We start from the raw sequence: 27093 nt of genomic DNA on the forward strand, positions 1-27093 counted from the left end.
TTTCCATGCGAGCCCCTCCGCAAAATGGGTTTCAGACACATGCACTGACGTGGTCATTGACTATAATGGTGCAGAGTCATCGTGTCCTCTGGCGTGCACTATTTTCGGGAGTATACACTTACGGGAGACTGACACCGAGACGCAGTCTGCTATGTCTCAGTGTCCGCCTCCAAAAAACGTATAGCCCCGAAAATGGTGCACGAAACAGCATACGGTGACTCTTTCTGCACCATAATAGTCAATGGCATCGTCGGCACATATGTCCCAAACCCATTTTGAAGGGTGGGGGGGTTCGGATGGAAGTCCCGACGGGACCAGTGAACGTAGGTCAGAACGCAATGTGAAAGCTGCTTTCGGCTCAGTTCACACAACGCTTCACTACCCCCCCTGAGGAAGTCTAACGCAAGAGGAAACGCGCGTCGGGCTGAAGGCTGGCGAGCTCCATGGCCCCTATCTCCAGGTATTCCATATCCTTCTCCATTGCTTTATCCCCGTCATTTCCATTGCAGTATTCTCATGTGAGCACTATGCACTTTATTCTATCTATTGGAGCTTTCATTCTGGAAATGCACTGCACTTTATTTTTCTAGCACATTATTACTTATTGCTATTTATGGTTATGTAATTACACTCTATTTATAATATTTAATTTGCCTATAGTGGGGTCCTGCTGTATTTACCCCCTCGTCTCTTGCCTTTGAGGAATAACCCTTTCTTTTTAAGCATTTTTTGTTCCCATTATTCATTTTGAAAAGTACCGTAATATTCATATTTTTAAATATTTTTCTAATAAATTACATATTTTCAATATTTTATTATATGGTGTTTTGACTCATGTGGGCAATTTCAATTTTTTTTTTTGTGGGTGGTGAATGCTTTAAAATCCATTTTACGACACACCCATAAATTTGGAGGTCTCACCTTTTTCAAGGAGGGCTTTCAATTCTTAGTCTATTACAGGTATAAAGAATTGTGCATGGACCTGGGTCTGGCTCAGGACTAAGCTTAACTATGTGTTAGGCCTCCTTCACACGTCCATGTCTCCGATACTGTGGCGTCCGTTTTCACACATTCCGGAGACACGGACACACGTAGACCCATTACAATCAATGGTATTGCGCACACATCCAAGTTTTGACATGGACCGTGTGTCTGTGTGGAGCATCCGTGTGCTCCACACCGTTTTTTGCTGGTAACACGGACCACACAAACTGATGTGATCCATGTGACACGCACCAGAGGAAACATGTCACTGAGAAATAAATTAATTTGTATACTTACCTGTCTCCGGTGCTGCTCTCTGCCTCTGCTGTTGCTTCCGGGCCCGCTCATTATGCTCATGAATATTCACTGCAATGACAGCAGACCCTGAAGCAAGTGTGACAGCAGCGCCGGAGCCAGGTAAGTATACAAGTTCATGCTGTCCGTGTGCTATCCGGATGTCACACAGATAGCACATGAACAGCACACTGGACACACGGACGGACATACTGTACGTACCAACACCACAGACCGTTCAAAATGTTAGTTTTTTGCATAGCTGTGTGAAGGAGGCCTTACCTAGAGTTTTCCTTAAGTATCCCTATGTCACTTAACCAATAGGAAAACACAGCAACCAGCGACTTACATCACGTTACCAGATGCACAAGAAACTATAGAACAAAACATTTATGGAAGCCTCAGCTTACTGGAATCATAGCAGTCACCTTGTGGATAGCAAACAGTAGCTATTGATTTTCAAAGGTAAATGATATATCATTAAAGCACCACTCCATCTGGGGGTTTTTCAGCGCTGGAGTGGTGCTTTACAGCTAAGTCCCCGGGCTCCCTGTCTTATACTCTCCTCCCCAGTCATCGTCTTTTTTCAGCGTTGCTCCCATCAGTCTTTTGTAGATTGTTAACTGCCGGCAGCTCCAGTGTTTCATGAAGCGCATGAAAGGTGACAACTCAATACAAGTCTAGGAGAGCCTCGTAATGACTCTCCTAGAGATGCACTGAGAGCTTGTAATGTAACTTCTGACTTCTGGCCAGTCACAAGTTATAGGCACAAGATGGTATAGCGGGACTGGAGCAAAGCTGAAAAAAGCTGAAAACATCAGAGGAGAAATTTAATAACGGGGACAAGAACTTGGATTAGAAGCAACACTCCAGCATTTTTTAATTGCACCTCTGGAGTGGCACTTTAAATCTAAGTCCCCTGCCCTCTGTCTTATACTCGTCTGTTGCTGTCTTCATCTATTCTCACCATTGCTCCGATCGGTCTCCAGCGATTTGTGACTTTCCGGCAGCTCTAGTGTTTCATGGAGAGCACCAGAAGTTACAATTCAATACAACTCTATGAGAGCCTCGTTCTGGCCTCATTCTGGCTCTCAGACTTGTATTGAGCTCTTGTGACGTAACTTCTGACTTTCCGCCAGTCAGAATTTATGGGCACAAGATGGAGCTGTGGGACCGGAACGACGCTGAGAAAAAGGTGAAGCCGCCGGAAAATGAGTTTAAGACCTGGGGCAGGCGCTTAAGTTTAAAGCACCACTCCAGTGTTGAAAAACAAACAATCAATGGAGGGGTGCTTATCTTGAAAGAAAATGATGATATTAAAGTCAATGATCTCGTCCAATAGAAAATGTTTCTGGGGACCATTCGTGCCATATAGAGTGTGTTCATGATCGCCCTGTTCCTGTACAGGTTGTGATAGCCTGTGTGATGCGCGGCACGGTGGCTCAGTGGTTAGCACTGCAGTCTTGTGGTGTCTCAGTGGTTAGCACTGCAGTCTTGTGGTGTCTCAGTGGGTAGCACTGCAGTCTTGTGGTGTCTCAGTGGGTAGCACTGCAGTCTTGTGGTGTCTCAGTGGGTAGCACTGCAGTCTTGTGGTGTCTCAGTGGGTAGCACTGCAGTCTTGTGGTGTCTCAGTGGGTAGCACTGCAGTCTTGTGGTGTCTCAGTGGGTAGCACTGCAGTCTTGTGGTGTCTCAGTGGGTAGCACTGCAGTCTTGTGGTGTCTCAGTGGTTAGCACTGCAGTCTTGTGGTGTCTCAGTGGTTAGCACTGCAGTCTTGTGGTGTCTCAGTGGTTAGCACTGCAGTCTTGTGGTGTCTCAGTGGGTAGCACTGCAGTCTTGTGGTGTCTCAGTGGGTAGCACTGCAGTCTTGTGGTGTCTCAGTGGGTAGCACTGCAGTCTTGTGGTGTCTCAGTGGTTAGCACTGCAGTCTTGTGGTGTCTCAGTGGGTAGCACTGCAGTCTTGTGGTGTCTCAGTGGTTAGCACTGCAGTCTTGTGGTGTCTCAGTGGGTAGCACTGCAGACTTCTAGTGGCTCAGTGGTTAGCACTGCAGTCTTGTGGTGTCTCAGTGGGTAGCACTGCAGACTTCTAGTGGCTCAGTGGTTAGCACTGCAGTCTTGTGGTGTCTCAGTGGGTAGCACTGCAGACGTCTAGTGGCTCAGTGGGTAGCACTGCAGTCTTGTGGTGTCTCAGTGGGTAGCACTGCAGTCTTGTGGTGTCTCAGTGGTTAGCACTGCAGTCTTGCAAAGCTGGGGTCCTGGGTTAAAATCCCACCAAGGACAATATCTGCAAGGAGTTTGTATGTTTTCCCTGTGTTTGCCTGTGTTTCCTCCCACACTCCAAAGATAGGGAATTTAGATTATGATCCCCAATGGGGACAGTGTTGTTGCTGTGGACTATGTTGGCGCTATATAAAGATTATTATAATAGCGCCAGAAATTATACAGTTGTTGGTTTAGGGGGTCAAAACAGTCTAAATAAATGGCTCTTAACACATGATTGTTGGGGGTTCCTGCTTCGCATTTGGGGTGTAACCCATGCCCCTTGTCATACAAGCCGGCAGTGACAAGCGAGGAGTCCACGTCCCCGTCATCTGCAGCCGCCACACAGTCACCTGAAAGACTCAGGACTCAACCTGCTGCTCCAAACACACCTCAGGAACAGATGGCGGCTCCTTTGTTACATGGTCTCTGGCCCGGACAATGCTGCCACTAACAGATGCACTAACCCTTTTTTATGAATGACAATACGGAGCCGGAGCGGGAACGCCTCTCTCCACTTCTCTAACTAGGCACATGATTGAGCTCACTTCTGCAGACGCTCCCCGCAGAGCCGCAGGAAGGTATTAAGAGGCTGAAAATATGGAGTATATTTATATACATGTCTGGAACAGGCTGTTAGAGCGTCCGCCATCACACCTCGTCCAAAGACGCTCTCTAATTACTCTCCAGTAACTGGAAATGGAATTTATAGCAATGTGAATGGGGGAGGGGTGCATAGTGGAATATAATGGGCTCAGCATGAATAGGAATTCCATAGTTTGCTTCTATGGGAATTACATAAGTAGCAATTCTTTAGCAAATGTACATGGGGCAGATTACCTGCAGAATTTTTCAGGTAGAAAATCTGCAGCACATAAGGCTATATGCCCACGCTGCGGAAAATGCGCAGATTTTGCCGCGGATTTCTCGCGGAAATGCCACGGATTTTTCAGAAATCTGCAGCACAGCTACTACCCAGCCATTTCTATGGCATTTGGGAAATGCTGTGCCCACGCTGCGGATTTTTCCGCAGCGGAAATCATGCGGATTTCCGTGCGGAAAAATCTGCAGCACGTCAATTATTGTTGCGGATTTACCTGCGGATTTTGCCTATTCAATTGAATGTATAAAAAAAAAAAAGAAGGTCGCAAAATCCAAAATCCGCAATGAAATCCGCATCAAATCCGCACAAAATCAGCACCTATGAAAAAGTGCGGATTCCGGGGGAATGCTACGGATGTAGCTGCAGAAAAATCCGCAGATACAGAGCCCATGGGCACATAGCCTTAAGCCCACTTTACACGTTGCAATTAGTTGTACAATCGCATTTGCGATGTGACACGCCCAGGTTGCATACGGGATCTTATGAGATTGCACGTAGGTCGTTCATTTGCTGTCACACGTGCGTTAGTAGTCTATGTTAAATTGGTCAATTTTGTGTGCGATCCTTTAGATCATGTGTTCTGTGACGTATGCATTGGGCACCTTTTTTTTTTTTTTTTAATTTATTGACTTGCCAAGCGTGTGTAATGTGTAGGAATAGGGATGCGTTTTACTATGTCATCTGCCATTCAGCTCTGCTACATGGCCGCTAACAGCAGACACAGACAGCCATGTAGCAAAGCTGAATGGCAGATGACAGCAGACACAGACAGAGCCGCACTGTCAGAATGAACTCGGGTGAACTTCACCCGACTTCACGGTCATGCTGCGGCTCTGTCTGTGTCGCGCCCTGATTAGCGGTCACCAGTGAAGGACTCACCGGTGACCGCTAATCTCCTAAGTTACTGAAGTTAGCAGCCCTCTCTCATACTCACCGATCCCCGATCCCCGGCACTGCACGGCATTCACACTGCTCTGGCAGCTTTTACTGTTTTGAAAAAGCCGGCCGCCCATTAAACAATTTCGTATTCCCTGCTTTCCCCGCCCACCAGCGCCTATGATTCGTTACAGTGAGACACGCCCCCACGCTGAGTGACAGGTGTCACACTGCACCCAATCACAGCAGCCGGTGGGCGTGTCTATACTGTATAGTGAAATAAATAATTAAATAATTAAAAAAAAACGGCGTGTGGTTCACCCCAATTTTAAAACCAGCCAGATAAAGCCATACGGCTGAAGGCTGGTATTCTCAGGATGGGGAGCTCCACGTTATGGGGAGCCCCCCAGCCTAACAATATCAGCCAACAGCCGCCCAGAATTGCCGCATACATTAGATGCGACAGTTCTGGGACTGTACCCGGCTCTTCCCGATTTACCCTGGTGCGTTGGCAAATCGGGGTAATAAGGAGTTATTGGCAGCCCATAGCTGCCAATAAGTCCTAGATTAATCATGTCAGGCGTCTATGAGACACCCTCCATGATTAATCTGTAAATTACAGTAAATAAACACACACACCCGAAAAAATCCTTTATTAGAAATAAAAAACACAAACATATACCCTGGTTCACCACTTTAATCAGCCCCAAAAAGCCCTCCATGTCCGGCGTAATCCAGGATGCTCCAGCGTAGCTTCCAGCGCTGCTGCATGGAGGTGACCGGAGCTGCAGCAGACACAGCCGCTCCGGTCACCTCCACGCAGGTAATGAAGACAGCCGCGCGATCAGCTGCTGTCACTGAGGTTACCCGCTGTCACTGGATACAGCGGTGGCCGCGGGTAACCTCAATGACAGCTCAGCTGATCGCGCTACTCACCTCAGTTGCTGCGTGGAGGTGATAGGAGCGGCGGTGAGTAGCGCGATCAGCTGAGCTGTCACTGAGGTTACCCGCGGCCACCGCTGCATCCACCGCTGGATCCAGTGACAGCGGGTAACCTCAGTGACAGCAGCTGATCGCGCGGCTGTCTTCATTACCTGCGTGGAGGTGACCGGAGCGGCGGTGTCTTCTGCAGCTCCGGTCACCTCCATGCAGCAGCGCTGGAAGCGACGCTGGAGCATCCTGGAGTACGCCGGACAAGGAGGGCTTTTTTGGGCTGATTAAAGTGGTGAACCAGGGTATATGTTTGTGTTTTTTATTTCTAATAAAGGATTTTTTCGGGTGTGTGTGTTTATTTACTGTAATTTACAGATTAATCATGGAAGGTGTCTCATAGACGCCTGACATGATTAATCTAGGAGTTATTGGCAGCTATGGGCTGCCAATAACTCCTTATTACCCCGATTTGCCAACGCACCAGGGCAAATCGGGAAGAGCCGGGTACAGTCCCAGAACTGTCGCATCTAATGTATGCGGCAATTCTGGGCGGCTGTTGGCTGATATTGTTAGGCTGGGGGGCTCCCCATAACGTGGAGCTCCCCATCCTGAGAATACCAGCCTTCAGCCGTATGGCTTTATCTGGCTGGTTTTAAAATTGGGGGGACCGCACGCCGTTTTTTTTAATTATTTAATTATTTATTTCACTACACAGTATAGACACGCCCACCGGCTGCTGTGATTGGGTGCAGTGTGACACCTGTCACTCAGCGTGGGGGCGTGTCTCACTGTAACCAATCATAGGCGCCGGTGGGCGGGGAAAACAGGGAATACGAGATTGTTTAATGGGCGGCCGGCTTTTTCAAAACAGTAAAAGCCGCCGGAGCAGTGTGAATGCCGTGCAGCGCCGGGGATCGGTGAGTATATGAGAGAGGGGGATAGACTGACATGGACAGAGAGTGAGGGACAGAGATAGTGACCGACTGACAGAGATTAGTGAATGACAGACATTGTGAGGCGCTTCAGAACGCAGCTTTTCAGCTGCGCTCTGAAGCGGACCTTTTTTAAGCTGCGGTGCAGAGCGCACACCTGCGCACATAGCATCAGACAACAAAATCGTATGAGGGATGTCACACGTTACAATTGACTAGGTTCGTGCAACAAAACGCTCAATTCTAGAGAATGATACGATGTGTTTGCGATCAACGGTTTTGCGTTCAATCCTGATCGCAAGTAGATGTCACACGCAGATACCTCACAAACGATGCCGGATGTGCGTCACTTACAACTTGACCCCAACGACAGATTGTGAGATATATTGAAGCGTGTGTAGCGGGCTTTAGGCTATGTGTCCACGGGAGAATGTTGCTGCGGATTTTTCTGCAGCAAAATCCGCGGCTTTCCCGCAAAATCCGCACCTTTTCAAAGGTGCGGATTTGCCGCGGAATTGCCTTGGATTTTGGTGTGGATTTTTTTTTTTTTCCCCCAATTTTAAAGCCAAAATCCGGATCAAAATCCGCAACAATAATTGACATGTTGCAGATTTTTCCGGATCAAAATCCGCACCAAATCCGCCGCGGAAAAATCCGCAGCATGGGCACAGCATTTCCAAAATGCCATAGAAATGGTTGGGAAGTGCCGCTGCTGCAGATTTTCGGAAAATCCGCAGCTTTTCCGCGAGAAATCCGCGGCAAAATCCGCGCATTTTCCGCAGCGTGGACACATAGCCTTATGGTGCAAATCTGCATCGAAATCTGCATCAAAATCTGCATCGAAATCTGCATCAAAATCCAAACACTTTGCTGCTGCAGATTTCCTTTTCCCTGCCATTAAAATATCCGCATTCCGATGAATGGAGTTAACATTGTCCATGTTCCCTAATAGGAATCCCAGTCACTTTTTAAGAGATTGATTCACAACTAGGAAAGGTATTGATGTAGTATTCCTGCTATATCTGCAGGATAGGCCGCAGGTCTCATCAAATGTCTGCGCTTGCCTACAGAACTAGGTTTAGGCTATGTCCGCACTTTGCGTTCTCCTACTTGCAGTTCTAAACGCACGTTTTGGGCTTAATTGATTTGACCAAAGTTGCCTTTTCCAGAAATTTGGCGCTAAAAACGCATGTGTATTTACTGCGTTTTAGATGCGTTTTCAGCGCTTTTTACATGCTTTTTCCCTTTCGTTTTGACAGATGCGTTTTGAACATCAAGACACTGCTAAAGATTAAATAGTCAAACAGAATGAAAAAAGAGGGAAAAAAAGAAAACATAATTTTTGAATTAATAAAGAAAATATTTATATTTCATGAAATTATAGCGGTTTTATAATATTTAATGCTAAAATAGCAATAAAATCATAATTTTCGATAATTTAATTGTCGGACTATGTGTGTGTGTAAAGGGACATATTATTCCATTATTTTAATGTCTGAAAAGCATGCGTTTTTTAAGTAAAAAACGCATTGTTTCTGCAGCTAAAAAGCAGGTAAAACGCTGGGATTTTGATGTTTGTTGCTTTTTGATACTTCTCATTGACTTCAATGTTAGCAAAACACAGCGCAAATGGCAAAAACAATTGACATGCTGCTCCTTTGAACGCTGAGTTTTTGCAACAAATTATGCAAATTAAACGCAGCGTTTTAAAACGCAATTTGCGGTCTGAAAATCACCATTTTCCATAGACTATTATGGAAAAGCAAAACGCATGCCTTTTGGCATGAAAACGCTGCAGTTCAAAACGGACCTAAAAAGCAGCTGAAACGCAAGTGGAAACGCAAAGTGCGGACACATCCTTAGGCCTGAGAGTCATTATAGGAGCTGCTGTTATCATTGAAACCTAGATCTGATACCTAAAGGTTGATTAACCAGTTCCCATAATAAATAGAAACATTACTAGTAAAAATAAATTCTTTAGATTTTATTAAAGGGAACCTGAGAGATGATATACGCTGCCCAAACCACAGAACGCAGGGATCAAGAACTCCCTGCATGATTTCAGCCATGTATGTTTGACTCTGAAGTGCTACTGTTTCAGAGAAAGACTTACATAAGAAGCCATCAGGGACCAAGACTAATAAGGACTAGGAGACTAGTAGGGACTAAGATTAGAGGACTAGTAGGGACTAGGAGACTAATCTGGATTAGGACTATGAGACTAGTAGGGATTAGGACTATAAGACTCGTAGGGACTATGAGGCAGTAGGGACTAGGACTATGAGACTAGTAGGGATTAGGACTATGAGACTAGTAGGGACTATGAGACAATAGGGACTAGGACTATGAGACTAGTAGGGACTAGGTCTAGGAGTCTAGTAGGAACTAGAATTAGGGGACTAGTAGGGACTAGGAGACTAGTAGAAGTAGGACTAGGAGACCTGTAGGAACTAGGAGACTAGTGGGGACTAGTAGAAACAGTAAGGGATTAGGAGACTAGTAGAAGTGGGACTAGGAGACTAGTAGAGACTAGGACTAGAAGACTAGTATTAGAAGACTAGTAGGGACTAGGAGACTAGTCGGACAAGTGGGTCTCTGGAAGCTTCTCCCCACCCGCTGCAAGTGACTGACAGGTCTCTCCCTATACAGATAGACAGGGAGAGACCTGTCACTCTAGAAAACAGGCGGAGAGAAGCTGTCGGGGACCCGCATGTTCACGAGTCTCCTGTGTCTCGGTCCGTGGTGGCTTCTTCTGTAAGTCTTTCTCTGAAAAGCAGTAACGTTTCAGAGTCAAACATACTTGGCTGACATAATGCAGCCAGTTCTTGATACATTTTTCTGTGGTTGGAGCAGGACGTATCACCTGTCATGCAAAAAAGTAGAAAGTCAAGCAGCACTCGACATCCCTAAAATGTCCTTTATTCAGTCCTTATAAAACATCCTGGGACACAGCTGGATTTGTGGAGGATGACGGCCGTTTCGTGTCTACATATGCTACAACAAGTAATATTGAGACCTGCTGAAGCATATGCAGACACGAAACGGCCGTCGTCCTACACGAATCCAACTCTGTCCCAGGATGTGTTATAAGGACTGAATAAAGGACATATTACAGATGGTGGGTGCTGCTTGATTTTCTACTTTTTTGCATTACCGAGGACTTTTACAAGCATAGCACCACAACACCCTGCAGTCACAGTGCAGCTCGTCTAACCATATACGCGACATTCTCGTAGTGCCAGATCGGGTTTTCATGGTCTATGTCTCAGCTGCAGGTTCCCTTTAAAGCTTCCATAGCCATTTCTTAGTTACAGTGGTTTCCTAGTGTTTCAAAAGTTGTATTGAATTGATAAGCTGCAGATGTGAAACTGCACTGAATCTGCAAGGAAAGAATAAGCAGCATGTGAATGAGATTTGAGAAATCTCATTCACTTCAATGCTACAATAAAACACTTCCTGTTTTGTTTGTTTTTTTTCAAAAACGCAAAGAAAAAAAATGGGAAAAAGACATCATGTGATCATACCCTAACTGTTACACGGTAAATACAGTAGATTCTATTTGCTAAAACTGAAAAAAAACCTTTAAGGCTATGTTCACACACTACATCTTTTCTTAACCACAGAGATGCAGCGGTTTTCGCCCCAAAATGCGCACCCGCGGCAAAAACGCAGCCAAAAAATGCATGCGGTTTTTACGCGTTTTTACCGCATTTTGCCCAATGTGTTTTTTAAGTCAAATCTATTGACTGGAAGAGCTCAAAAACGCTGGAAAAAAACCACAAAATTTAGATGCAAAAATTGAGATGCTGCATCTTCAAAAACGCAGCCAAAAAAAAAATGCCCTGTGTGGACAGCAATATAGAAATCTCATAGACTTTGCTGGGGGAAGGAAATGCATGCGTTTGGGTGCATCTTTGTGACCTAAAAAATGCACTAAAAACACAGTAAAAGATGCCCTGTGTAAACATAACCTAAAGGGATTTGTCACCAGGTTTTTTCCACCAAATCTGACAGCAGTGTGAGGAAGCAAAAGAGATCCTGATTCCAGAGATGTGTCACTTGCTTAGCTGCTTAGTGTAGTTTTGATAAAATCACTGATTAATTAGCAGTAGATTATCATTACAGGACTACTTGTTGTGCTGCAGGTAGTCCAGCATATTCATGAGCTCTGTATAACTGCTGGATCTGCAGCAGAGAAAACAGAGACTTTATCAAAATGACTGCAAACAGTTCAGTAAGTGACACATCGCTGGAATCAGGGTCTCTGCCCTTGGTGACAGATTCCCTTTAAGGCCCTTTGCGCACACTGCGTTTTTTGCCGAGGATTTGCCATGGTTTTTGCTGCAGAAAAGGTGCGGTTTTTTGTTCATAACCTGTCTCCAGTCCTTCTCCAGCAAAATCTATGGGAAATCCAAAATGCTGTGCGCACACTGCTTTTTTTTTTTCTATAGGTTTTGCTGCAGAATTTCTGCAGATTTCCTGCAGCAAAAAGAAGTAACATGTCACTTCTTTTCCGCAGGTACCTGCGTTTTTGCCATAGATAATGGTAAAAAACCGCAGGGACAATACTGCAGGCAAATCCGCACCAAAAACGGAACAAACCGCGGCAAAACCGCATGTGGATTTGGAAGCGTTTTTGGTGCGTTTTTTGTCGCGGATGCGGAATTCTGCCAGAGGGTGCGTTTTTTTCTTAAGAAGCCATCCAGTTCCAAGTGCGCACAGACCCTAAGGCTGAGGTCACACAGCGTATGACTCGCCCGAAGATTGCATAGCAATGCTCGGACCAGCCGGCGGCTCTCCTGACCCGAACCTGACAGCTTCCTGTATTTCTATGCAGCTCCCATGCTCGGGTCAGGAGAGCCGCCGGCCGGTTCGGCTTCGGACAAGTCATAGGGCTGCGTGACCCCGGCCTACAGGTAAATTTTATACTCAGCTTTTTTTTTTTACATATTGTCTATAAGGTAGCAGGAAGTTGTGTAGTGAACGAAAAACAGGGCACTTGGGTGTGAGGGAAAGGGTTCACAATCTGGTTGTGGTTTGGGCATTTTTATTAAAATCAGCATGCTCTATTTTTTATTATTATTTATTATTAATTATTATTATTATTATTTTATTTTAGGTGTTTTCCTACAGGCTTTTCTGTCTCTCTGTAAGTCAGGAAAATCCACTAAAAAGTTAATATTGTAATTTATAAAAGAACATTAAAAATACTCCGCAAAACTCTATGTGAAAGAAGCTTAAATCTTTTTCCTAAAAAGTTGCATGATGCTCAACATGGCCTCCATAAAAGTCGTTCCCAAACTGCAGTGGTACGGCACCCTCTTAGCTACACGGCTCTGTGCTCCATGTCGGATACACATTACTAAAGGACCAGCCACATGGCCCCGACCGGAGCAGGTAGTCAATAATGGGATGTACGCTACATTAATACCTTGCAAACCGTATTTATTTAAATAGATTTAATTTACATTTTTTGTGGCTGGATAATCCCTTTAAAGTAGATCTGTCACCAGATTTCACAATACAAACTGCATGCATTATTAAATAGATCTCTTGGATCTGATGGGACTTGTGTATTTACTTTGAAAATCCATGTCAGAATGGCTGTATAATCCTGATATTGAAGTGAAGATTTTAGGAGTCCAGTTATAGACTCCAATGTATTCATTTTTCGCCAACCAAACTGACAGCTGCAAGTTATACTGAGCAGTGTGAGATCTCTGCAGCAGCAGCAGGGAGGAGGGACAGTGAGGAGTTGTCAAATAGGCTGAGTGGGCAGAGAGTCAGCGGAAGGGAGGAGGGATACTGAGAAGCGGTCAATCAGGCCAGGTGGGTGGGGTTTTAGCAGCAGGACGGAGGAGTGACCCTGAGAAATTGTCAATCAGGCAAGAAGGGCAGAGATTTCGCTGCAGCAGGGAGGAGTGACCCTGAACAACTGTCAATCACTCTAGGTGGAGATTTAGCAGCTATAGGGAGAAGTGACCATAAGAAGCTGTCAGTCAAGCTAGGTGGGTGGGGTTTTAGTAGCAGCAGGGAGGAATGAACCTGAGAAACTGTCAATCAGGGTATGTGGGAGGAGATTTTGATGACCCCCTGGAAGAAGCCCATACGAAACGCACGTAGGGGTCTTGGAGGGACTCTGCATTGCTTGATTTTTTAGGGGATTATGGGTAAGTGCACTGTCACATTGACATTCTCAGCCCTCTAGCCATGTGTCTCTAAATTTGCACCTTACCTTTAGCGGTGGGTATGTGGGAGGAGATTTTGCAGCTGCAGGCAGGAGTGACCATGAGAAACTGTCAATCAGGGTAGGTGGATGGGGATTTAGCAGCTGCAGGGAGGAGTGACCATGAGAAGCTGTCAATCAGGGTATGTGGGTAGGGATTTAGCAGCTGCAGAGAGAAGTGGCCCTGAGAAGCTGTCAATCAGGGTATGTGGGTGGAGATTTTGCAGCTGCAGGGAGGAGTAACCATGAGAAGCTGTCAATCAGGGTAGGTGGGTGGGGATTTAGCAGTAGCAACACAAAACTATCAATTAGGCTAGGTGATGGGGATTTAGCAGCAGAAAGGAGGAGTGGCTGAGAAACTGTCAATCAGGCTAGGTTGGTAGGGATTTTGCAGCAGCAGGGAGGAGTGACCGTGAAGAGCTGTAATTAGGCTAGGTGGGAAGACATTCAGCGGGGTGGGGTGGGGGGGCACACCGAATCAGTGTCATGTTGATCAGGCTAAGTTAACAGAAACTTACTTTAATAATTAAAAAATAATTATACAGCCACTCTGACATGGATTTACAAAGCAAGTACACCAGCCTCATTGGGTCTAAAAGTCCTATTTAATAATGCTTGCAGTTTGTATTGTGACAGTTGATGACCATTCTATATCCTATATTTGTCAGGTTTTCTGTTCTCTGTAATTTGGACTGATGAAGGACAAAACTAGAAATTTTCTAAGGATGTAATATTTCAGGAGTTGGAGACTAGCTGGCCCTTAGTTCTGTGCTTGACCTGCTGTGGTTCCAAGGGTCTCGCAAAGAGTAATGCAGTTCTATAGGGGTAAACAGGTATTGGGCATTTCCGAAAAACGATCCTGCTGTATATGCACAAATGCTAAATCTAAGGAAAGCAGCTTACTTACTTCTCAGGCTCCTTCTCATTTTGCTGCTTTTGTTGTGGCAGTAAGACGTTATTAACCAGTTCAGTGATCCCACTAAAGGGAAACCACCTGTTTGAATAAGCAAATAATGCATCTTTATAACCAGAAGAACAAGCGACGTCTCCCCCAATCACTACAGAAAAGCGGAAAGGAAAAGCTGGAAGCCGATGGAGAAGTAATGGCAGCTTCAAAACTCAGCCAGCGAGAGAGGAGGAATACAAGTCTTTACATAGAAAACTAGTCCACAAAGCAGGCAGAGGTGTCTACATCCAGCTGATGTGGATGGGGTAAGAAAGCTGCATGTAGCCATCTTACAAGCCAGTCAAGAAGCACAAGACATACTAAATGCAGCCTATCGAGGACTACGGTCACCTAACACCACCAAAAGTATGCAGGAAGCAAAACACAGCAAAACAAAAACAACAAACAGGAAAAATCAAAAAAGTCAAGCCTAGTGCACCGGGAGCGGCGCTACTTACTGCGAGAGTTGAGGTTTTTGTTCTTCTTTCACCCTAAAAAGATAAGTGTGCACAGCTGAGTGCAACATACAGCAAATGCCCCGGCGGGGTGACATTGTGGGGTGCGTTACATCACCAATTATATCAAAAAGGGACTGTGAAGAATGGTAGAAAGACTAAAATGCAGCTTTTTGCCTCAAAACACTGAAGGAGGTGTATATCGCAAGCAGAGGATGATATATGTGAGCCATGAAGGTTATGAGGCATGAGATAATGGGCTATCTCATATCACAGTATAGGTGGGCCCCCGTGATTACCAAAATGTGACCCATGCAAATGGAACAGTAGTGCGCATGCGTGATCAGTGAACGAGTGGGGTCACACATGTGCACGTCTACTCCCGAACACCCACAGAAATTAATGAAGGGGTGTCACTCATGCGTATTACCACACTACACAGGTGAGGAGGGGACACAGTACCCTTGTTCTAGTGATCAGTGAGGGTCTCAGCGGTAAAGAGGTAATAAAATGTTATTCATGGGACAAGCCCTTAAAGGGAACCTGTCAGCAGATTTGGGGCCTGTAAGCTGCGACCACCACCACTGGGCTCTTATATACAGCATCCTAACATACTGTATATAAGAGCCCAGGCCGCTGTGTAGAACGTAAAAAACCCTTTATAATACTCACCTAAAACGATGGCTGCAGTGGAATTGGGTCACATGGGCGACTCCTTTTTCGGCCATCTTCGTCCTCCTTCTGAAGCCTGTGTGTATGACTTGTCCTACGTCATACACACTCGCCGCTCCTGCTCAGGCGCACTACAATACTTTTATCTGCCCTGTGCAGGACCTCAATGCCGGCAAGTGTGGATGACATAGGACGTGTCATGCACCCCGACTACAGAAGAAGGATGACAAAGAATGCCGAAAGAGGAGGCGCCGGCTCCAGAGAACGAAGAAGCCCATCTGACCCAACTCCACTACTGCGGCCGTTTAGGTGAGTATTATAAAGGGATTTTTACATTCTACACAGCGGCCTCAGCTCTTATATACAGCATGATAGGATGCTGTATATAAGAGCCCACTGGTGGTGGCCACAGCTTATAGGCCCCAAATCTGGTGACATGTTCCTTTTAAAGAGTAACTAAGATTCATACAGAGGAAGAGTTCCCCTGTCTGAGCCGCTCTGCTCTCCCCATCCCTGTACTTAGAGGAATTCTTCTACACAGACTGAATACAGGGCATGGATTTTGGCGAGCAGCAGTACAAAGGAGCTTCTAAAGGGGCATAAACCAAGCATTACTGCAGCATGGTGCTTGGGAGAGAAGGAAGCAAAATAAGGTCATGAAGTCATATTACAAAAATTCATAACTTTGCAATGGAGGATAATTAACCTTTTAAGGACCAGGCAATTTTTATTTTTGTTTTTGCCCTTTTCCGTCGATATAGCTGCTTCAGGGTTTACTTTTTTTGCAGGATGATTTGTACTTTTGAATGACACCATTATTTTATCATACAATGCAATGGTAAAAATGGCCTACAGATATTATAAAATCCACTAGAATAATGTAATAAAAAGTACATATTTTTTTATATAATGCAATGGTAAGCAGGAATAAAAATTCCAAGTGTGGCAAATTAGCAAATAAAGTGAAAATCTGCAAATATATATATATATATATATATATATATATATATATATATATATATATATATATATATATATATATATATAATAGTGTTCATTTACCATAAAACTGACCTATCAGTGTGATTCTCCAGATCAACATGATTATGTACTAAACTATACTGTATGGTATTTTTTTTAATGACGTAGTGAAAAAAAAATCTGACATTTTGAAAAAAATAAATAATTAAATAAAGAAATAATCTTGCTTGTGTTATTCCATTTTTATCTCAAAAAAACCTGCAATTTTGGTGTTTTGATTTTTTTTTTCTCATTACGCTCTTTACCTGTGAGATTAATTTATTTTAAATTTTGATCGGACTTTTATGAACACATCGATACCATATATATGTTTGGTTTTTTTTAACTTAATTTTTTAAGTGGTAAAACGAGGGTGATTTCAAGTTAAAATTTTTCTTATTTTTTTCCAATTTTTTAAAACTTTATTTCAACTTTTTACTGTATTTAATAGCCTCCTTAGGGAACTTGAAACTACATTAGTCTGATCACTTGTTCTATATACAGCAGTGCCACAGCATTGGTATATATAGAAGAAATCACAGTCTCCTATGAACGCCAGCCACAAGCTGGTTTTCAGAGGAGTACTGAGCTGATAAACATAAAGGGGTCTTCAGCAGACACCTGGCTGTCATGTAAACGCCTCATTGTCCTGCAATCGCTCAGCGTGTGCGAGAATGTAGGGTTACAAGAGTGCACCCCCCTGCTGGTTCTCATCAAATGTCACTGTCAGGGATTGATTGATCCACCTGTGGCTGATAGAGGCAGATGAAGGCTGAATACTTCAGCCTTCATCTGCAGGGAAAGATGCAGGCTCTTCATGTGAGTCTGCATCAAAAGCAGGCAGGGAGACTACTTATGGCAAGCATAGTAGAGCACCTCATAAGTCGATAGGGGGTTAAATTTTAAAAAAAAGGTGAATTACTCATTTTGCTGGCCATAAACATTAAGATGTATGTTGGCAGAATGTATGATTAGCTCGGTTGGCAGCTTATCTCCCATTTAAAGTTATTTTGTCACCAGGTTTTTGCTTCCGCATCTGAGAACAGTATGATGTAGGAAAAGAGACCCTGATTCCAGCGATGTGTCACTTACATTACTCGGTGAAGCAGTTGTGACACAGTTTTTAAATATAGCAGAGCTCAGAATGCTAACCCCTGATTAGCAGCTATCTGTGTACATTGCATATTGTCAGTAAGCTGGTAATCAGTGCTGGGGGCGCGTATGGATAACCAGGATTCACATTGGTCCAGCAGTGATAATCTGCTGCTGATAAAACAATCATTGTAATTAAACAGCAGCACACAGCCTAATAAGTGACACATCATTGAAATCACTGTCTCAGCCCCTACCTTATGCTGTCCTCAGATTACATAGCAAGAACCTGCTGACAGATTCCCTGATCACGGGCTGATTCACGTCCACATGAATGCTGCACTGTCTGGATAAACATTGAACCATGCGCTCATTTGCTTTGCTGCTTGGTGTAGATTCCAGGGGTGGGGTCCCACTGATTATGCAATAACAACCAATCCTAAATCTACGACAACCACTTTACTGTAGAATATATAGTACAGTAACAGTATATGGTGAAGACCTGCAAGTGCAAAAGCTGTTCTATTCTGTACATTCACATTAACATGATGTAAATCACAAAATCACACAAATTAATCATGATGAATTGTATAATACCTATATATTTTGATCAATATGGACTGATCTGCATTGGGGTGACTGTGTAAACCTTGCACTCTCTATAGTTATGCCACTGTCAAGAACAGGGGGTATCAAACACGCGGCACACAGGGCTAATTTATTGCAGCCCACAGCTACGATTGGGCAGGGTCAGGGGCTGAGGATCAGCTATAGATCTGGCCGGCACTGTTCCGGCCTCGGTGTGGCCTTGCCGCATCACGGATAGCAGATGCGGATATAAAGCTCGCTGGGCGTGCTCACGTTTGCTGAATGACATCATACAGTGCGTCTGAGGTAAGCTTTATATGCCAGAGAAGAGCCATTGGGTCATCATAATGTATGTAGGTAAACTGTGGGTTCACGAGACTATATATAGGTGACTGTGGTGCCATTACACTGTATGTAGGGGGCTGTCGGGCCATCATATTGTATGTAGGTGGCCTAGGGTTTCATCATACCTTACATAGGGGGCTGTGGGGCCATTACAGTGTCTATATGAGGGCTGTGGTGGCTATCATACTGTATATATGGGGCTTTCGGGCCATCATATCACATGTAGATAAGCTCTGGGTTCATCATATTTTACATAGGGGGCTGTAGGGCCATTTCACTGTGTATATGTGGGCTGTGGTGGTCATTATACTGTATGGATTGGGCTATCAGGCCATCATCTTGTATGTAGGTGGGCTGTGGGTTCATCATACTTTATATAGGGGCAGTGGGGCCATTACACTGTAGATATGGGGGCTGTAGTGGCCATCTTACTGTATGTATGGGGCTGTCAGGCCATCATATTGTATGTAGGTGGGCTGTGGGTTCATTATACTTTACATAGGTTGTGGTGGTCATCACACTGTATGTAAGGGGCCGTCGGGCCAAGATATTGTATGTCAGTAGGCTATGGGTTCATCATACCTTACATAGGAAGCTGTGGGGCTATTACACTGTGTATGTGTGTGCTGTGGGGGCCATCACACTGTATGTAGTGGAGCTGTAAGAACATCATTCTTTAAGTTGTAGGGTGGAGTGGGGTCATCATTCTGAATGTAGGGATCTGTGAGGGCATTATACTGCGTATATGGATATGTGGGGACACTGTACATAGAGCTGTGAAGCCATTATACTGTGTATAGGGGGCTGTGGGACCATCATACTGTGTATAGATGAGTTCTGAGGCTATTATACTGCGTATATGGAGATGTGGGAATACTGTGTGTAGAGTTGTGAGGCCATTATACTGTGTATAGGGGGCTGTGGGACCATCATACTGTGTATAGAAGAGTTCTGAGGCTATTATACTGCGTATATGGAGATGTGGGAATACTGTGTGTAGAGTTGTGAGGCCATTATACTGTGTATAGGGGCTGTGAGGCCACTATAAAGTGTATAGGGGGCTGTGGGGCCAACATACTGAATATATAAGAGCTATGTGGCCATCATGCAGTATACAGGGGGCTGTGGGACCCCATTTTAGTTTGAGACCCCTGGTTTAGATCTTCACCACTTCTTTAATACAGTGAAAATGGTAGTAACATCACTTTATTTTGCAGGAGAGGGCATGGGTCATTATGTACAAGCTATTGACATTGGGGTCTCACCAGCGCCCTGCTGACCACATTGCAGACATCTTTCCAATATATAAGTATATGAAGGCCACTAACACTTTACCGGCTGAAGGTGCGGTCATATCACGGACAAGGACAACTCTCCTGTCTCACCACAACTATGAAAATGCTCAGGTTTGAAAATTGCCTCAATGAAAATTTGCAAAAATTATTAGGTGAATTTCATCATTATAAATCGGACAAACATATAGACCTTTATACATAACTACAAGTTATCCACAGATTTGAAAAAAAAAATGGCAGCGACATTTTTAATTTACGCACATTTTTGGAGACAACACAACAGGAAACGACGTAAAAAGTACAACTTTAAAACATCAAATCAACAATATAAAGATTCTTGACTCAGAGGGGCAAATACAAGAAACAAATCTAAAATACGTAAAACCCCAATTGTCTAAGTATTATATAAGGTAGAGCAAAAAGCCTCTTCAGAGGAAGAGGAAAAAACAAGTGGCATCTATGGCAGGTAACAATCCTATGGGGCCCTTTGTACACTATGATATCGCAGCTGCGATGTGGGTGGGGTCAAATCGAAGGTGACGCACATCCGGCATCGCTGTCGATATCGTAGTGTGTAAAGCGTTTTTGATACGATTAACGAGCGCAAAAGCGTCGTAATCATATCATCGGTGTAGTGTCCGACATTTTCATAATTGCGCGGCAGCGACGGTACGATGTTGTTCCTCGTTCCTGCGGCAGCACACATCGCTGTGTGAGAAGCCGCAGGAGTGAGGAACATCAGCTTACCAGCAGTACCGCGGCTCACGCCGGGTATGAGGAAGGACGGAGGTGGGCGGGATGTTTACGTCCCGCTCATCTCCGCCCCTCCGCTTCTATTGGCCGCCTGCCGTGTGACGTCGCTGTGATGCCGCACAACCCGCACCGTTAGGAAGGAGGCGGGTCGCCGGCCAGAGCGACGTCGCAGGGCAGGTGAGTGCATGTGAAGCTGCCGTAGCGATAATGTTCGCTACGGCAGCGATCACAAGATATCGCTGCTGCGGGGGCGGGGACTATCGCAGCTGCGACGGGGGCGGGTACTATCGCGCTCGGCATCGCAAGCTTCGGCTTGCGATGTCGTAGTGTGCAAAGTACCCCTAACAGTCAATGTCGGCCCTTTATAGAGCTTTGCCAGATGATTTAAGGACCAATCACACATAACGATATCGTTAATGAGATCGTTACTACGTCACAGTTTCCGGATCATTGTTAAGTCGTTGGTCATTTTCCCAATAACTTTAGTAACGATGCAGCGACCTGCATAACGATCTCGTTGGTTGTTGGGACCCTGTCACACAGCAGCTATGTAACGATTCCGACCTCGAATAGGGGCGTAGTGTTTGACGCTGTGAGCCACGTAGGCGTGCATATGCGTCGCCTTTTCCACACCCCTCCGCTCCTTTCTGAGCCTTGCTTTGAGGATAGAACCTGCGACGCCACCCGGATTAATTCGTACTTTGTTCCCGGTTGCTTGCTTGCTTTTCGGATCGAAGCTGCATCTACACTTTTATTATCTAGCATAATAAATACTAACATGCTATAATAGCAATATTATAGCAATAGCACATTGCAATTTTAGCATATCAAAAAGGAACAAAGCATGAAGCGATACCCAATCAGAATGCAGTACTGTTCTCAGCGCCAACCAATCGATGCAGAGGGGGCGCGGAAAAGGTGACGCAACTACACGCCTACGTGTCACAATTTTAAGTTCTCATCTAGGTCGTTAACGAGATCGTTGGTAGGTGTCAAACATACAGATCCATCCTGCCCAGCAGGACTCCAACGAGCCAAAAATGGGCCAGGAGATTGAGCAACGGCCAACAATCTCACAGCAGGGGGCGGATCATTGGTACGTGTCAAACATAATGAGATCGCTGGTGAAGTCGTTGTTTCGTCACAAACTGTGAAGTAGCAACGATCTTGTTATGTGTGAAGTGGCCTTAAGGATAGGAAGACAAACCAGATAAAGATGTGTTAGCAGATCACAAAGTATCCTCCAGCCGGGACCATTACCAATCTACTGTGATCTATTTTGACCCCTGGTAGTAGGTGTTAATTTTTCCTACAGCACCCCAACAGGAGAAACTAAACATTACACAAATCAAAAGGATGGGTCCTCCACAACCAGAGATGCCCCTCTCCATGATGAGGATCCTGAATGGAGGACTTTCAAACATTGACTCTAAATTTCCTCAAAGTTTAAATGAAAATGTGTTTTCAAAACTAAACAACTAATTTCAAGGATTATTCCCATATTCATAGATGGGTATTGTTGGGTAGTGCTTGAAAAAACAAGCACTTTTGCTATTAACTGCTTATTAAAATTTGCAGCTGTTCTTCAGATATTGACACTTTTATTTACAGCTCGTTGCCTAGGAGACTGACCACCCCTGCAGTTCAGCTTGTAAGCACTGCTCAGGGATTAAATGTAAGAGCTCACTCCAGTGATCCTAGTCAGAGACAAAGCAGTGCATACAAGCTCAACAGAAGAGAGCTTGTAAAGATTGCACACGCTCTGTTTTCTTGTAGCAGTGGTCGGTCTCTAAAGCGGGCTTTACACGCTACGAGATCGCTACAGCGATCTCGTTGGGGGTCACGGATTTTGTGACGCACATCCAGTCGCTGTAGCGATCTTGTTGTATGTGACACCTATGAGCGATTTTGCATCGTTGCAAAAACGTGCAAAATCGCTGATCGGTGACATAGGGGTCCATTCTCAAATATCGTTGCTGCAGCAGTAACGAAGTTGTTCCTCGTTCCTGCGGCAGCACACATCTCTCCGTGTGACACCGCAGGAACGAGGAAGCTCTCCTTACCTGCCTCCCAGCCACAATGCGGAACGAAGGAGGTGGGCGGGATGTTCGTCCCACTTATCTTCGCCCCTCCGCTTCTATTGGGCGGCGGTTCAGTGACGCAGCTGTGACGTCTTAGAAAGGAGGCGTTTCGCCGGTCACAGCGACGTCGCAGGGCAGGTAAGTAGTGTGACAAGTCTGGGCGATGTTGTGCGCCACGGGCAGCGATTTGCCCATGTCGCACAACCAATGGAGGCGGGTACCCACGCTAGCGATATTGGTCACGATATCGCAGCGTGTAAAGCGGCCTTTAGGCTACTTTTAAACTTCAGTCGTTTCAAATCCGTCAGGTCCGTCGTTGCTGTTAACGGACGAGTTATTTTACAGGATTTCACTCACTGGAATCCTGTGAAAAAACTGATCCGTCACATCTGTTACATTCGTTGTGCGTCCGTTTTACGACGGATCCATCGTGATCCGTTTCTTTTTGGGACAGCCCAATGGGAGTGCCAGACATGCTGGGCATGCTCAGTAGAACATGAAGGAATCCAGCAGTGGATTCCGTCGTGTGACGGATTACGGCGGAATCCTGCGCCATAGACAACCATTATACCTCTTGGCGGATTGCGACGGAATCCTGCGCCTTACATTTTTTTGACGCTCCAAAAACCGTTACAGTGTCAGTCATTCCACGACTTATCTGTCGTGCGGCGGATGCAACGCAAGGCCATCAGTCGCAATCCGTCGTTAATACAAGTCTATGGGGAAAAAACTGAATCCTGCAAAATATTTTGCAGGATACCGTATTTTCTCAAGGCAACAGATTGTGACTAATTGAAAAAGACTGAAGTGTGAAAGTAGCCTGAGGCAACAAGTTGTAAAATTTTTTTAAAAAGTTTAATATCTCAAAAACGGTTCAAAATTTTAATAAGAAGTGAATTGTATTTACAAGCACTTTCCCATTTATATATATGGAAATGAGTGTTCCAAGAGTGTTAGTTTACAGCAGCGCTGTGGAGTCGTGAAGTGGAAGTCGATATAAAATGAACCGACTCTGGCTCCTAAAATATATAATAAATTGGGTACAGTAGTTTCATGCAGCATGTGTGTATCTTTAGGATAAATCATCAGTGTCTGATCAGCCGGGGTCCGACACCCGGCACTCCCACCTATCAGCTGTTGTCGGTGCCGGCGGCAGCAGCAGGTGGCTAGTTCTTTAGTTCCCGGACCTGCCCCATTAACCGATAGTGGCCGTTGCCGGGTACTGCATATCCGCCTACCATTCTAATCAATAAGAGGCGGATGTATAGTACCCAGCCGCCGATATCAGAAGACGGGGCAGCTCCAGAACTGAGAGGAGCTGATCGGCAGGGGTGTGGGATATCAGACCTCGGACGATCAGACATTGATGATCTATCCTACATGATGTACTGAGTCCTGCTACTCAGTGCCGATTCTAGCTATAGCTTGTACAGCGATTCTGGTCTTACTGTGGAGATCCAATGTGATGGTGATCTGTGATGTGCTTACCGTGCGTTATGGCAGTTTCCCGGTTGTTTGTTTACTTCCTCCCTTATATTGTCACCCTCATTAATTTGATTGCAATGTGTATGGGTTTTAGTTTTTCCCCTGTCTGTGTTTAGTTGTGGGGTTTGTGACTACGGTCCCGGCTCACCCCTTGGAGGAAGGGCGGGAGATTTAGACAAGGGCTTGGACAGAAGTTAGGGTCACGCTGGGGGCTCAGACCTCGCCACCATAAAGCGTATCTCTGAGATAAGCGACACCACAGGGTCCTCAGTCTGAGGGCCAGCCTAGGTGTCCCTGTCCAGTCATCTTGTCACCGTGACACAGCTATGTAATCTGAGAGCAGAATGATAAAGGGGCTAAGACCCTGATTATAACCATGTCACTTGCTGGTCTGTGTGTTACCATTTCAATAAAATTAGTGTTTTTTTTCAGCAGTAGATTATCACTACAGGACTAGAAGTCTTGTGCCTTCTAGTCGTTTACTGTGAAACCCCGCCTCCCACCTCTGATTGGGTTATATAGAGCACAGCATTCTGAGCTCTAATAGACCTGCAGCAGAAAAAAACAGTGATTTTATGAAAAGTGACAGCTAACAGCTCAGTAAGTGACACATCGCTGGAATCAGGGTCTCAGCCCCTACATCATGGTGTTCTCACATTATATAGCAAAACCTGGTGACAAATTCCCTTTAAGGCCAAAGTACCTCATGCTTTGAGGGTTTCTTCTTCTTCTTTTGGATCAACAAAAGTAAAAGAGGAGGTCCCCATGACTTGGTTATTTTCAACCAGATTCTGCCCAGTATTCCTGACACAGGTGGGACGCTTTACCTATATCATGCATTATCTGGTATTTCCCACCCAGACAGTGGAAGATAGAAATCCTCCATGTGGAACTGGAACATGGAGGAGGCCGAATCTTGACAGGTTCTCCTCTGTGTTTTCTCTCATTGGCATGCACAATGGAGGGTGAATAAATAGGAGCAGAATTGCTTCATAATCCCATTGAAAATCCTGAACAAATATCTGATCCCTTATATACGGGATGTTATTTCTCAAAAAGAACAGAGGGGGTTTTATGGGGTTTATTTGCTAAACCACAGAGGCCACCACCCATTCATATCATGCCGACAATATCAGTATTTGCTGGACGTAGAGCCACTTTAGATGACAAAGGCTCCGGAATAATCCACAAATACTGACTCACATTACAGCCTTTGATTTCTCGGCTTCCAAAATTAGCTCCACGCTCTGATTCTATATTTAAAAGCAGTGAAGTGAAAGTAGGAATTGATTGCCGTTATCTTGTCTAGCCAAATTTGGCCGAGCAACGTTTAAATTTGGAATTATATTTATATAGTGAGAAAGCAGCGAGGATCCAGACACCCAGCTGGGAGCGACAAGCAAACAAATGCACAGAGAGGCGTAGAGTGCCAGAATGCTGACACTTGTGGTACCATGGGATACCTGTCCTCTCTAGCAGAACTGCCAGTAAGACATGTTCTTGTGGCCATCCTCGCCCACAACCAGTTAAAACTGCTTTTGGCGCATATACCTGTTAGTGATGAGCGAGCACTACCATGCTCGGGTGCTCTGTACTCGTAACTAGTGATGAGTGAGCACTACCATGCTCGGGTGCTCTGTACTCGTAACTAGTGATGAGTGAGCACTACCATGCTCGGGTGCTCTGTACTCGTAACTAGTGATGAGTGAGCACTACCATGCTCGGGTGCTCTGTACTCGTAACTAGTGATGAGTGAGCACTACCATGCTCAGGTGCTCGGTACTTGTAACTAGTGATGAGCGGGCACTACCATGCTCGGGTGCTCTGTACTCGTAACTAGTGATGAGCGGGCACTACCATGCTCGGGTGCTCTGTACTCGTAACTAGTGATGAGCGGGCACTACCATGCTCGGGTGCTCTGTACTCGTAACTAGTAATGAGTGAGCACTACCATGCTCGGGTGCTCAGTACTCGTAACTAGTGATGAGCGTGCACTACCATGCTCTGGTGTTCTGTACTCGTAACTAGTGATGAGCGGGCACTACCATGCTCGGGTGTTCTGTACTCGTAACTAGTGATGAGCGAGCACTACCATGCTCGGGTGCTCAGTACTCGTAACTAGTGATGAGCGGTCACTACCATGCTCTGGTGCTCAGTACTCGTAACTAGTGATGAGTGAGCACTACCATGCTCGGGTGCTCTGTACTCGTAACTAGTGATGAGCGGGCACTACCATGCTCGGGTGCTCTGTACTCGTAACTAGTGATGAGTGAGCACTACCATGCTCGGGTGCTCAGTACTCGTAACTAGTGATGAGTGAGCACTACCATGCTCGGGTGCTCTGTACTCGTAACTAGTGATGAGCGGGCACTACCATGCTCGGGTGCTCTGTACTCGTAACTAGTGATGAGTGAGCACTACCATGCTCTGGTGCTCAGTACTGGTAACTAGTGATGAGCGGGCACTACCATGCTCGGGTGCTCAGTACTGGTAACTAGTGATGAGCGGGCACTACCATGCTCGGGTGCTCTGTACTCGTAACTAGTAATGAGCGGGCACTACCATGCTCTGATGTTCAGTACTCGTAACTAGTGATGAGCGGGCACTACCATGCTCTGATGTTCAGTACTCGTAACTAGTGATGAGCGGGCACTACCATGCTCGGGTGCTCAGTACTCGTTACTAGTGATGAGTGAGCACTACCATGCTCAGGTGCTCAGTACTCGTAACTAGTGAAAAGCGGGCACTACCATGCTCGGGTGCTCGGAACTCGTAACTAGTGATGAGTGGGCACTACCATGCTGGAGTGCTCGGGACTTGTAACTAGTGATGAGTGAGCACTACCATGCTTGGGTGCTCGATACTCATAATGAGCAGTTGGATGCTCGGACGAGCTCTAACCGTTTACCAAGTATAATGGAAGTCAATGTCAAGATCTTCCGGAAAAATGAGTTCCCCAATGACTTCCATTATAC

At 45.3% G+C, this 27093-nt stretch overlaps 1 protein-coding gene across 47 annotated transcripts in view; it reads right to left on the bottom strand.

The window, feature by feature from the left end:
* The window catches only part of RIMS2 (regulating synaptic membrane exocytosis 2), a 990720-nt gene that overhangs the window by 846025 nt on the left and 117602 nt on the right, over nucleotides 1-27093 (bottom strand). For 33 of the 47 annotated variants that reach the window (XM_075353016.1, XM_075352970.1, XM_075352974.1 and 30 more), the window contains exons 2-3: nucleotides 14791-14823; nucleotides 14294-14380 (exon numbers count right to left, since the gene is read on the bottom strand). The exons of 13 other annotated variants lie outside the window; for them this stretch is intronic. In XM_075353016.1, the coding sequence (XP_075209131.1) occupies nucleotides 14294-14380; nucleotides 14791-14823 (120 nt within the window). The remainder of the gene's footprint in view (nucleotides 1-14293; nucleotides 14381-14790; nucleotides 14824-27093) is intronic. One more of the 47 variants, XM_075352977.1, reaches the window with a different exon arrangement.

This window comes from Anomaloglossus baeobatrachus, chromosome 6 (genome assembly GCF_048569485.1).
Source record: "Anomaloglossus baeobatrachus isolate aAnoBae1 chromosome 6, aAnoBae1.hap1, whole genome shotgun sequence".
Taxonomy (NCBI): Eukaryota; Metazoa; Chordata; class Amphibia; order Anura; family Aromobatidae; genus Anomaloglossus; species Anomaloglossus baeobatrachus.